Raw genomic sequence first — 13584 nt, 5'->3', positions numbered from 1 at the left:
TGCAGTCACTGTGTACATACATTACATTACTTATCCTGTATTATACTCCAGAGCTGCGCTCACTATTCTGCTGTACAGTCACTGTGTACATACATTACATTACTTATCCTGTATTATACTCCAGAGCTGCGCTCACTATTCTGCTGGTACAGTCACTGTGTACATACATTACATTACTTCTCCTGTATTATACTCCAGAGCTGCGCTCACTATTCTGCTGGTACAGTCAATGTGTACATACATTACATTACTTATCCTGTATTATACTCCAGAGCTGCACTCACTATTCTGCTGGTACAGTCACTGTGTACATACATTACATTACTTCTCCTGTATTATACTCCAGAGCTGCGCTCACTATTCTGCTGGTGCAGTCACTGTGTACATACATTACATTACTTATCCTGTATTATACTCCAGAGCTGCGCTCACTATTCTGCTGGTACAGTCACTGTGTACATACATTACTTCTCCTGTATTATACTCCAGAGCTGCGCTCACTATTCTGCTGGTGCAGTCACTGTGTACATACATTACATTACTTATCCTGTATTATACTCCAGAGCTGCGCTCACTATTCTGCTGGTACAGTCACTGTGTACATACATTACATTACTTCTCCTGTATTATACTCCAGAGCTGCGCTCACTATTCTGCTGGTGCAGTCACTGTGTACATACATTACATTACTTATCCTGTATTATACTCCAGAGCTGCGCTCACTATTCTGCTGGTACAGTCACTGTGTACATACATTACATTACTTATCCTGTATTATACTCCAGAGCTGCGCTCACTATTCTGCTGGTGCAGTCACTGTGTACATACATTACATTACTTATCCTGTATTATACTCCAGAGCTGCGCTCACTATTCTGCTGGTACAGTCACTGTGTACATACATTACATTACTTATCCTGTATTATACTCCAGAGCTGCGCTCACTATTCTGCTGGTACAGTCACTGTGTACATACATTACATTACTTATCCTGTATTATACTCCAGAGCTGCGCTCACTATTCTGCTGGTGCAGTCACTGTGTACATACATTACATTACTTATCCTGTATTATACTCCAGAGCTGCGCTCACTATTCTGCTGGTACAGTCACTGTGTACATACATTACATTACTTATCCTGTATTATACTTCAGAGCTGCGCTCACTATTCTGCTGGTGCAGTCACTGTGTACATACATTACATTACTTATCCTGTATTATACTCCAGAGCTGCGCTCACTATTCTGCTGGTACAGTCACTGTGTACATACATTACATTACTTATCCTGTATTATACTCCAGAGCTGCGCTCACTATTCTGCTGGTACAGTCACTGTGTACATACATTACATTACTTATCCTGTATTATACTCCAGAGCTGCGCTCACTATTCTGCTGGTGCAGTCACTGTGTACATACATTACTTATCCTGTATTATACTCCAGAGCTGCACTCACTATTCTGCTGGTACAGTCACTGTGTACATACATTACATTACTTATCCTGTATTATACTCCAGAGCTGCGCTCACTATTCTGCTGGTACAGTCACTGTGTACATACATTACATTATTTATCCTGTATTATACTCCAGAGCTGCGCTCACTATTCTGCTGGTGCAGTCACTGTGTACATACATTACATTACTTATCCTGTATTATACTCCAGAGCTGCGCTCACTATTCTGCTGGTGCAGTCACTGTGTACATACATTACATTACTTATCCTGTATTATACTCCAGAGCTGCGCTCACTATTCTGCTGGTACAGTCACTGTGTACATACATTACATTACTTATCCTGTATTATACTCCAGAGCTGCGCTCACTATTCTGCTGGTACAGTCACTGTGTACATACATTACATTACTTATCCTGTATTATACTCCAGAGCTGCGCTCACTATTCTGCTGGTGCAGTCACTGTGTACATACATTACTTATCCTGTATTATACTCCAGAGCTGCACTCACTATTCTGCTGGTACAGTCACTGTGTACATACATTACATTACTTATCCTGTATTATACTCCAGAGCTGCGCTCACTATTCTGCTGGTACAGTCACTGTGTACATACATTACATTATTTATCCTGTATTATACTCCAGAGCTGCGCTCACTATTCTGCTGGTGCAGTCACTGTGTACATACATTACATTACTTATCCTGTATTATACTCCAGAGCTGCGCTCACTATTCTGCTGGTGCAGTCACTGTGTACATACATTACATTACTTATCCTGTATTATACTCCAGAGCTGCGCTCACTATTCTGCTGGTACAGTCACTGTGTACATACATTACTTATCCTGTATTATACTCCAGAGCTGCGCTCACTATTCTGCTGGTGCAGTCACTGTGTACATACATTACATTACTTATCCTGTATTATACTCCAGAGCTGCGCTCACTATTCTGCTGGTGCAGTCACTGTGTACATACATTACATTACTTATCCTGTATTATACCCCAGAGCTGCGCTCACTATTCTGCTGGTACAGTCACTGTGTACATACATTACATTACTTATCCTGTATTATACTCCAGAGCTGCGCTCACTATTCTGCTGGTACAGTCACTGTGTACATACATTACATTACTTATCCTGTATTATACTCCAGAGCTGCGCTCACTATTCTGCTGGTGCAGTCACTGTGTACATACATTACATTACTTATCCTGTATTATACTCCAGAGCTGCGCTCACTATTCTGCTGGTACAGTCACTGTGTACATACATTACATTATTTATCCTGTATTATACTCCAGAGCTGCGCTCACTATTCTGCTGGTGCAGTCACTGTGTACATACATTACATTACTTATCCTGTATTATACTCCAGAGCTGCGCTCACTATTCTGCTGGTACAGTCACTGTGTACATACATTACATTACTTATCCTGTATTATACTCCAGAGCTGCGCTCACTATTCTGCTGGTACAGTCACTGTGTACATACATTACATTATTTATCCTGTATTATACTCCAGAGCTGAGCTCACTATTCTGCTGGTGCAGTCACTGTGTACATACATTACATTACTTATCCTGTATTATACTCCAGAGCTGCGCTCACTATTCTGCTGGTACAGTCAGTGTGTACATACATTACATTACTTATCCTGTATTATACTCCAGAGCTGCGCTCACTATTCTGCTGGTACAGTCAGTGTGTACATACATTACATTACTTATCCTGTATTATACTCCAGAGCTGCGCTCACTATTCTGCTGGTACAGTCACTGTGTACATACATTACATTACTTATCCTGTATTATACTGCAGAGCTGCGCTCACTATTCTGCTGGTACAGTCACTGTGTACATACATTACTTCTCCTGTATTATACTCCAGAGCTGCGCTCACTATTCTGCTGGTACAGTCACTGTGTACATACATTACATTACTTATCCTGTATTATACTCCAGAGCTGCGCTCACTATTCTGCTGGTACAGTCACTGTGTACATAAATTACATTACTTATCCTGTATTATACTCCAGAGCTGCACTCACTATTCTGCTGGTACAGTCACTGTGTACATACATTACATTACTTATCCTGTATTATACTCCAGAGCTGCGCTCACTATTCTGCTGGTACAGTCACTGTGTACATACATTACATTATTTATCCTGTATTATACTCCAGAGCTGCGCTCACTATTCTGCTGGTGCAGTCACTGTGTACATACATTACATTACTTATCCTGTATTATACTCCAGAGCTGCGCTCACTATTCTGCTGGTACAGTCACTGTGTACATACATTACATTACTTATCCTGTATTATACTCCAGAGCTGCGCTCACTATTCTGCTGGTACAGTCAGTGTGTACATACATTACATCACTTATCCTGTATTATACTCCAGAGCAGCGCTCACTATTCTGCTGGTACAGTCACTGTGTACATACATTACATTACTTATCCTGTATTATACTCCAGAGCTGCGCTCACTATTCTGCTGGTACAGTCAGTGTGTACATACATTACATCACTTATCCTGTATTATACTCCAGAGCTGCGCTCACTATTCTGCTGGTGCAGTCACTGTGTACATACATTACATTACTTATCCTGTATTATACTCCAGAGCTGCGCTCACTATTCTGCTGGTACAGTCAGTGTGTACATACATTACATTACTTATCCTGTATTATACTCCAGAGCTGCGCTCACTATTCTGCTGGTACAGTCACTGTGTACATACATTACATTACTTATCCTGTATTATACCCCAGAGCTGCGCTCACTATTCTGCTGGTACAGTCACTGTGTACATACATTACATTACTTATCCTGTATTATACTCCAGAGCTGCGCTCACTATTCTGCTGGTACAGTCAGTGTGTACATACATTACATTACTTATCCTGTATTATACTCCAGAGCTGCGCTCACTATTCTGCTGGTACAGTCACTGTGTACATACATTATATTACTTATCCTGTATTATACTCCAGAGCAGCGCTCACTATTCTGCTGGTGCAGTCACTGTGTACATACATTACATTACTTATCCTGTATTATACTCCAGAGCTGCGCTCACTATTCTGCTGGTACAGTCAGTGTGTACATACATTACATTACTTATCCTGTATTATACTCCAGAGCTGCGCTCACTATTCTGCTGGTACAGTCACTGTGTACATACATTACATTACTTATCCTGTATTATACTCCAGAGCTGCGCTCACTATTCTGCTGGTCACTATGAGTTCTTCTTTCACCTTCACAATTCCCGACCCAGCTCTGACCGCCGGCTCTTGGATTTCCTGTATGGTTCCATGGTAACTGACAGCACCCAATCAGATTACAGCTCTTATTGGTTAAACGCTAATTATGAAATGAAAGCAGTGACCTGATTTGTTGTGGTAAGCTCCGCCTCCACGCCCTTGCGCAGTGACTTCCTGTCAGTCTCACTCGGCCGCCGCCATGTTTCTGTAGCCCGGCTCTCATTCCGATGCTCTTCTACTGCTCATGCGCTCCTTCTCCATAGTAACCGTGTAGTTTGGTTTCCCGTTACCTGGTAACCGCAGGACGCCTGAGCCGCCATGAGCTGCGGGGCCACAGCCGGGTCTCACACACAGCAGACGGCCGCAGAGTATTACCGCAGCCGCCGGGTCCCCGAGAGACTGGAGGAGGCGCTGAACACAATCTATCACCGGGGAGCGGCCGACGTGTACGGACAGCTGGTAATGACGTCACCGGGAAGGGAAACCAATCTAACCCATCACCGATGACGTCACCAAACTGATTGCAGCTGTAATAATTACCATACACCCCAGAGTGGGAGGGGCTTACACCCACATCATGTCAGCAGGGGGCAGAGAGTCAGACAGGGGGTGTAATGGAGAGACAGGGGGTGTAATGGAGAGACAGGGGGGTGTAATGGAGAGACAGGGGGTGTAATGGAGAGACAGAAGGGTGTAATGGAGAGACAGAAGGGTGTAATGGAGAGACAGGGGGTGTAATGGAGAGACAGGAGGGTGTAATGGAGAGACAGGGGGTGTAATGGAGAGACAGGGGGGTGTAATGGAGAGACAGGGGGGTGTAATGGAGAGACAGGAGGGTGTAATGGAGAGACAGGGGGGTGTAATGGAGAGACAGGAGGGTGTAATGGAGAGACAGGAGGGTGTAATGGAGAGACAGGAGGGTGTAATGGAGAGACAGGAGGGTGTAATGGAGAGACAGGAGGTGTAATGGAGAGACAGGAGGGTGTAATGGAGAGACAGGAGGTGTAATGGAGAGACAGGGGGTGTAATGGAGAGACAGGAGGGGTGTAATGGAGAGACAGGAGGTGTAATGGAGAGACAGGGGGGTGTAATGGAGAGACAGGGGGGTGTAATGGAGAGACAGGAGGTGTAATGGAGAGACAGGGGGTGTAATGGAGAGACAGGAGGTGTAATGGAGAGACAGGAGGTGTAATGGAGAGACAGGGGGGTGTAATGGAGAGACAGGAGGGTGTAATGGAGAGACAGGGGGTGTAATGGAGAGACAGGGGGTGTAATGGAGAGACAGGGGGTGTAATGGAGAGACAGGGGGGTGTAATGGAGAGACAGGAGGTGTAATGGAGAGACAGGGGGTGTAATGGAGAGACAGGGGGGTGTAATGGAGAGACAGGAGGGTGTAATGGAGAGACAGGGGGTGTAATGGAGAGACAGGGGGTGTAATGGAGAGACAGGGGGGTGTAATGGAGAGACAGGGGGGTGTAATGGAGAGACAGGGGGTGTAATGGAGAGACAGGGGGGTGTAATGGAGAGACAGGAGGGTGTAATGGAGAGACAGGAGGGTGTAATGGAGAGACAGGAGGGTGTAATGGAGAGACAGGGGGTGTAATGGAGAGACAGGAGGGTGTAATGGAGAGACAGGGGGGTGTAATGGAGAGACAGGAGGGTGTAATGGAGATACAGGAGGGTGTAATGGAGAGACAGGAGGGGTGTAATGGAGAGACAGGAGGGTGTAATGGAGAGACAGGAGGGTGTAATGGAGAGACAGGAGGGTGTAATGGAGAGACAGGGGGTGTAATGGAGAGACAGGAGGGTGTAATGGAGAGACAGGGGGTGTAATGGAGAGACAGGGGGTGTAATGGAGAGACAGGAGGGTGTAATGGAGAGACAGGGGGGTGTAATGGAGAGACAGGGGGGTGTAATGGAGAGACAGGGGGGTGTAATGGAGAGACAGGAGGGTGTAATGGAGAGACAGGGGGGTGTAATGGAGAGACAGGGGGTGTAATGGAGAGACAGGGGGGTGTAATGGAGAGACAGGGGGTGTAATGGAGAGACAGGAGGGTGTAATGGAGAGACAGGGGGGTGTAATGGAGAGACAGGAGGTGTAATGGAGAGACAGGGGGGTGTAATGGAGAGACAGGAGGGTGTAATGGAGAGACAGGGGGGTGTAATGGAGAGACAGGAGGTGTAATGGAGAGACAGGGGGTGTAATGGAGAGACAGGAGGGTGTAATGGAGAGACAGGGGGTGTAATGGAGAGACAGGGGGGTGTAATGGAGAGACAGGAGGTGTAATGGAGAGACAGGGGGTGTAATGGAGAGACAGGAGGGTGTAATGGAGAGACAGGGGGGTGTAATGGAGAGACAGGGGGTGTAATGGAGAGACAGGGGGGTGTAATGGAGAGACAGGAGGGTGTAATGGAGAGACAGGGGGTGTAATGGAGAGACAGGGGGGTGTAATGGAGAGACGGAGGGTGTAATGGAGAGACGGGGGGTGTAATGGAGAGACAGGAGGGTGTAATGGAGAGACAGGAGGGTGTAATGGAGAGACAGGGGGGTGTAATGGAGAGACAGGGGGGTGTAATGGAGAGACAGGGGGTGTAATGGAGAGACAGGGGGGTGTAATGGAGAGAAAGGAGGGTGTAATGGAGAGACAGGGGGTGTAATGGAGAGACAGGGGGTGTAATGGAGAGACAGGGGGTGTAATGGAGAGACAGGGGGGTGTAATGGAGAGACAGGGGTGTAATGTAGAGACAGGGGGGTGTAATGGAGAGACAGGGGGTGTAATGTAGAGACAGGAGGGTGTAATGGAGAGACAGGGGGTGTAATGGAGAGACAGGAGGGTGTAATGGAGAGACAGGGGGGTGTAATGGAGAGACAGGAGGGTGTAATGGAGAGACAGGAGGTGTAATGGAGAGACAGGGGGGTGTAATGGAGAGACAGGAGGTGTAATGGAGAGACAGGGGGGTGTAATGGAGAGACAGGGGGGTGTAATGGAGAGACAGGGGGTGTAATGGAGAGACAGGAGGTGTAATGGAGAGACAGGGGGTGTAATGGAGAGACAGGAGGGTGTAATGGAGAGACAGGGGGTGTAATGGAGAGACAGGGGGTGTAATGGAGAGACAGGGGGGTGTAATGGAGAGACAGGGGGTGTAATGGAGAGACAGGAGGGTGTAATGGAGAGACAGGGGTGTAATGGAGAGACAGGAGGGTGTAATGGAGAGACAGGGGGGTGTAATGGAGAGACAGGAGGGTGTAATGGAGAGACAGGAGGGTGTAATGGAGAGACAGGGGGGTGTAATGGAGAGACAGGAGGTGTAATGGAGAGACAGGGGGGTGTAATGGAGAGACAGGGGGGTGTAATGGAGAGACAGGGGGGTGTAATGGAGAGACAGGGGGTGTAATGGAGAGACAGGGGGTGTAATGGAGAGACAGGGGTGTGTAATGGAGAGACAGGGGGGTGTAATGGAGAGACAGGAGGTGTAATGGAGAGACAGGAGGTGTAATGGAGAGACAGGAGGGTGTAATGGAGAGACAGGGGTGTAATGGAGAGACAGGAGGGTGTAATGGAGAGACAGGGGGTGTAATGGAGAGACAGGGGGTGTAATGGAGAGACAGGGGGTGTAATGGAGAGACAGGAGGGTGTAATGGAGAGACAGGAGGGTGTAATGGAGAGACAGGGGGTGTAATGGAGAGACAGGGGGGTGTAATGGAGAGACAGGAGGTGTAATGGAGAGACAGGAGGGTGTAATGGAGAGACAGGGGGTGTAATGGAGAGACAGGGGGGTGTAATGGAGAGACAGGGGGTGTAATGGAGAGACAGGGGGGTGTAATGGAGAGACAGGAGGTGTAATGGAGAGACAGGGGGTGTAATGGAGAGACAGGGGGTGTAATGGAGAGACAGGGGGTGTAATGGAGAGACAGGAGGGTGTAATGGAGAGACAGGAGGGTGTAATGGAGAGACAGGGGGTGTAATGGAGAGACAGGGGGTGTAATGGAGAGACAGGGGGTGTAATGGAGAGACAGGGGGTGTAATGGAGAGACAGGAGGGTGTAATGGAGAGACAGGAGGGGTGTAATGGAGAGACAGGGGGTGTAATGGAGAGACAGGGGGTGTAATGGAGAGACAGGGGGTGTAATGGAGAGACAGGGGGTGTAATGGAGAGACAGGAGGGTGTAATGGAGAGACAGGAGGGTGTAATGGAGAGACAGGGGGTGTAATGGAGAGACAGGGGGTGTAATGGAGAGACAGGGGGGTGTAATGGAGAGACAGGGGGTGTAATGGAGAGACAGGGGGTGTAATGGAGAGACAGGAGGGTGTAATGGAGAGACAGGGGGGTGTAATGGAGAGACAGGGGGTGTAATGGAGAGACAGGGGGTGTAATGGAGAGACAGGGGGTGTAATGGAGAGACAGGGGGTGTAATGGAGAGACAGGAGGGTGTAATGGAGAGACAGGAGGGTGTAATGGAGAGACAGGGGGGTGTAATGGAGAGACAGGGGGGTGTAATGGAGAGACAGGGGGTGTAATGGAGAGACAGGGGGGTGTAATGGAGAGACAGGGGGGTGTAATGGAGAGACAGGGGGTGTAATGGAGAGACAGGGGGGTGTAATGGAGAGACAGGGGGGTGTAATGGAGAGACAGGGGGGTGTAATGGAGAGACAGGGGGGTGTAATGGAGAGACAGGGGGGTGTAATGGAGAGACAGGGGGTGTAATGTAGAGACAGGAGGGTGTAATGGAGAGACAGGGGGGTGTAATGGAGAGACAGGAGGGTGTAATGGAGAGACAGGGGGGTGTAATGGAGAGACAGGGGGGTGTAATGGAGAGACAGGGGGGTGTAATGGAGAGACAGGGGGGTGTAATGGAGAGACAGGGGGGTGTAATGGAGAGACAGGGGGGTGTAATGGAGAGACAGGGGGGTGTAATGGAGAGACGGGGGTGTAATGGAGAGACAGGGGGTGTAATGTAGAGACAGGAGGGTGTAATGGAGAGACAGGGGGGTGTAATGGAGAGACAGGAGGGTGTAATGTAGAGACAGAGTGTAATGTAGAGACAGGAGGGTGTAATGGAGAGACAGGGGGGTGTAATGGAGAGACAGGGGGGTGTAATGGAGAGACAGGGGGGTGTAATGGAGAGACAGGAGGTGTAATGGAGAGACAGGAGGGTGTAATGGAGAGACAGGAGGGTGTAATGGAGAGACAGGAGGGTGTAATGGAGAGACAGGAGGTGTAATGGAGAGACAGGGGGGTGTAATGGAGAGACAGGGGGTGTAATGGAGAGACAGGGGGTGTAATGTAGAGACAGGAGGGTGTAATGGAGAGACAGGGGGGTGTAATGGAGAGACAGGGGGTGTAATGGGTAGAGGACAGGAGGGTGTAATGGAGAGACAGGGGGGTGTAATGGAGAGACAGGGGGTGTAATGTAGAGACAGGAGGGTGTAATGGAGAGACAGGGGGGTGTAATGGAGAGACAGGGGGGTGTAATGGAGAGACAGGAGGTGTAATGGAGAGACAGGAGGGTGTAATGGAGAGACAGGGGGTGTAATGGAGAGACAGGGGGTGTAATGGAGAGACAGGGGGTGTAATGGAGAGACAGGGGGGTGTAATGGAGAGACAGGGGGGTGTAATGGAGAGACAGGAGGTGTAATGGAGAGACAGGAGGGTGTAATGGAGAGACAGGGGGGTGTAATGGAGAGACAGGAGGGTGTAATGGAGAGACAGGGGGGTGTAATGGAGAGACAGGGGGGTGTAATGGAGAGACAGGGAGGGTGTAATGGAGAGACAGGGGGGTGTAATGGAGAGACAGGGGGTGTAATGTAGAGACAGGAGGGTGTAATGGAGAGACAGGGGGGTGTAATGGAGAGACAGGGGGTGTAATGGAGAGACAGGAGGTGTAATGGAGAGACAGGAGGGTGTAATGGAGAGACAGGGGGTGTAATGGAGAGACAGGGGGGTGTAATGGAGAGACAGGGGGGTGTAATGGAGAGACAGGAGGTGTAATGGAGAGACAGGAGGGTGTAATGGAGAGACAGGAGGGTGTAATGGAGAGACGGGGGTGTAATGGAGAGACAGGAGGGTGTAATGGAGAGACAGGGGGGTGTAATGGAGAGACAGGGGGGTGTAATGGAGAGACGGGGGTGTAATGGAGAGACAGGGGGTGTAATGGAGAGACAGGGGGTGTAATGTAGAGACAGGAGGGTGTAATGGAGAGACAGGGGGGTGTAATGGAGAGACAGGAGGGTGTAATGTAGAGACAGGAGGGTGTAATGGAGAGACAGGGGGTGTAATGGAGAGACAGGGGGGTGTAATGGAGAGACAGGAGGGTGTAATGGAGAGACAGGGGGGTGTAATGGAGAGACAGGGGGTGTAATGGAGAGACAGGAGGGTGTAATGGAGAGACAGGGGGGTGTAATGGAGAGACAGGAGGGTGTAATGGAGAGACGGGGGTGTAATGGAGAGACAGGAGGGTGTAATGGAGAGACAGGAGGTGTAATGGAGAGACAGGGGGGTGTAATGGAGAGACAGGGGGTGTAATGGAGAGACAGGGGTGTAATGGAGAGACAGGGGGTGTAATGTAGAGACAGGAGGGTGTAATGGAGAGACAGGAGGGTGTAATGGAGAGACAGGGGGTGTAATGTAGAGACAGGAGGGTGTAATGGAGATACATGCTCCTGTAGGATGTAGGCGGGGCTCCTGTAGCGTGTGAGTGTGGCTCCTGTATGAGGTGGGTGGGACTCATGTATGGTGTGGGCGGGGCTCCTGTAGGAGATGGGCGGGGCTCATGTATGGTGTGGGCGGGGCTCATGTATGGTGTGGGTGTGGCTCCTGTCGGAGGTGGGCCGGGCTCTTGTAGGAGGTGGGCGGGGCTCCTGTCGGAGGTGGGCAGGGCTCTTGTAGGAGGTGGGCCGGGCTCCTGTAGGAGGTGGGCGGGGCTCCTGTAGGAGGTGGGCGGGGCTCCTGGGCTTGTCACTTTGTCCTCTCTCCCTTGCAGTCCTGTTACTTCGCTGACCTCTCTGACCCTCCAGTTATAAGTGACGTTCGTGGACGGAAAGTTTTCGATGGCGCAGGAAAGACAACGCTGGAAGCCGCGGTCATGTGTACGGTGCGGACTGTTAACAAGGTAAGGGGCGGAGCCAGGGCAACCAATCACAGCTCTCTGCTCTTTGATTGACTGATGCTTGCTGTCAGTGAATTGTCTCACACAGCGGAGGATTTGTCACCGTGTCGGCCGTTTACCTGGCTCTTACCTGTGCTGACACATTGTTACCAGCCCTCAGCTCTGACTACCTGACGCATCACATTCACTGACAGCCTGCAGAGGTCTTATAGGGGGTGTTCACACTGGCTCTGCTGTCTGCTCTTCCAGTCTGTCCTAATTCCCGGGGACACTGGATGGTGACGACTCGCCGGCGTCCGTATGTCCGACACTGTGTCCGTGCAAAAAAACAAAACCAGTTTCCAGGCGGAGGCGCTGCGGACGGACACGGCGCTGCAGACGGACACGGCGCTGCAGACGGACACGGCGGTCACCTTTAAAAACCCATTCAAATGAAAACTGACCGCTTGGGATTAGGACGGAGACGAGACGAGCAGACAGCGGCGCCATCCTCAGAGCAGGTGTGGTGACTGCACCCGGGGCGACATGTGAACAGAGCGTGGGGAGAGGCGCAGCACCCGCTGCACTATAGATGACAGAGCAGCCCTCAGGGGCCATTGTCTGCCCCGCACCCCGGACACCTGAGACCTCGTGGCGCCTTTCATGACATTACAGCGACATTGAAGTTGTGACGCCGATCTCCTCGCACTCCGGTGAACAATCCGCCAGCTCTCATTGTGCTCCGCGCCTGGCACTCGAGGCAGCACTTCACTGCACAAAGGAGATGAAAGCACAAGGCCGTCCTGTGTAGGGGCAAACAATAGACGCCGCCACCATTATACACAACCCCCCGCACCTGGGAGAACGCCACATAGCGACAGGCAGAGTAACTGAGGGTCAATTCATATACACTGCATTTATCCACAGAGCCCTTCACTGCCCCCCTCTCAGGACTGTTTACACAGACACAAACCCTCAGCTGTGCGCAGTATTAGGTCATGTAAACTCTCCCGGATTATTGTGCCCTTATTCTGTGCTTGCAGAGGATCTGTACTGCCGCCATCCCCGTAGACTCAGCGCTGCTCCCTACTGGTGAGGTGTCTGAAGACACGGAGAGGCTGGAGTCAGTGGAGACCGCCATCAGATGGATACAGGAATCTATAGGACCAGCCCTGAGGGGCAAGCGGCCCAGCGAGCAGAGCGCCATCGACCAGCTGCTGAGGTGGGACTACTCGCTATAATGTGCAGTGTCAGCAGAGCCCCTCCTTACTTCTCCCTCCTCCTCCTCCCACTGCTTACTTCTCCCTCCTCCTCCTCCACTGCTTACTTCTCCCCCTCCTCCTCCCACTGCTTACTTCTCCCTCCTCCTCCTCCCACTGCTTACTTCTCCCTCCTCCTCCTCCCACTGCTTACTTCTCCCTCCTCCTCCTCCACTGCTTACTTCTCCCTCCTCCTCCTCCCACTGCTTACTTCTCCCTCCTCCTCCTCCACTGCTTACTTCTCCCTCCTCCTCCCACTGCTTACTTCTCCCTCCTCCTCCTCCCACTGCTTACTTCTCCCTCCTCCTCCTCCCACTGCTTACTTCTCCCTCCTCTCCTCCCACTGCTTACTTCTCCCTCCTCCTCCTCCACTGCTTACTTCTCCCTCCTCCTCCTCCCACTGCTTACTTCTCCCTCCTCCTCCTCCCACTGCTTACTTCTCCCTCCTCCTCCCACTGCTTACTTCTCCCCTCCTCCTCCTCCCACTGCTTACTTCTCCCA

At 50.3% G+C, this 13584-nt stretch overlaps 1 protein-coding gene across 1 annotated transcript in view; it reads left to right on the top strand.

Moving 5' to 3' along the window:
- The first annotated feature begins 5056 nt into the window (after nucleotides 1–5056).
- The window catches only part of ENO4 (enolase 4), a 17243-nt gene continuing 8715 nt past the window's right edge, over nucleotides 5057–13584 (top strand). The window contains 3 exon segments of the mRNA XM_075258038.1: nucleotides 5057–5197; nucleotides 11720–11848; nucleotides 12868–13046. Of these exon segments, the coding sequence (XP_075114139.1) occupies nucleotides 5057–5197; nucleotides 11720–11848; nucleotides 12868–13046 (449 nt within the window).

The sequence above is a fragment of the Leptodactylus fuscus genome, chromosome 10, assembly GCF_031893055.1.
Source record: "Leptodactylus fuscus isolate aLepFus1 chromosome 10, aLepFus1.hap2, whole genome shotgun sequence".
NCBI lineage: Eukaryota > Metazoa > Chordata > Amphibia > Anura > Leptodactylidae > Leptodactylus > Leptodactylus fuscus.
The sequence above is the reverse complement of the archived record's forward strand: the minus strand, read 5'-3'. Positions and strand labels throughout refer to the sequence as shown.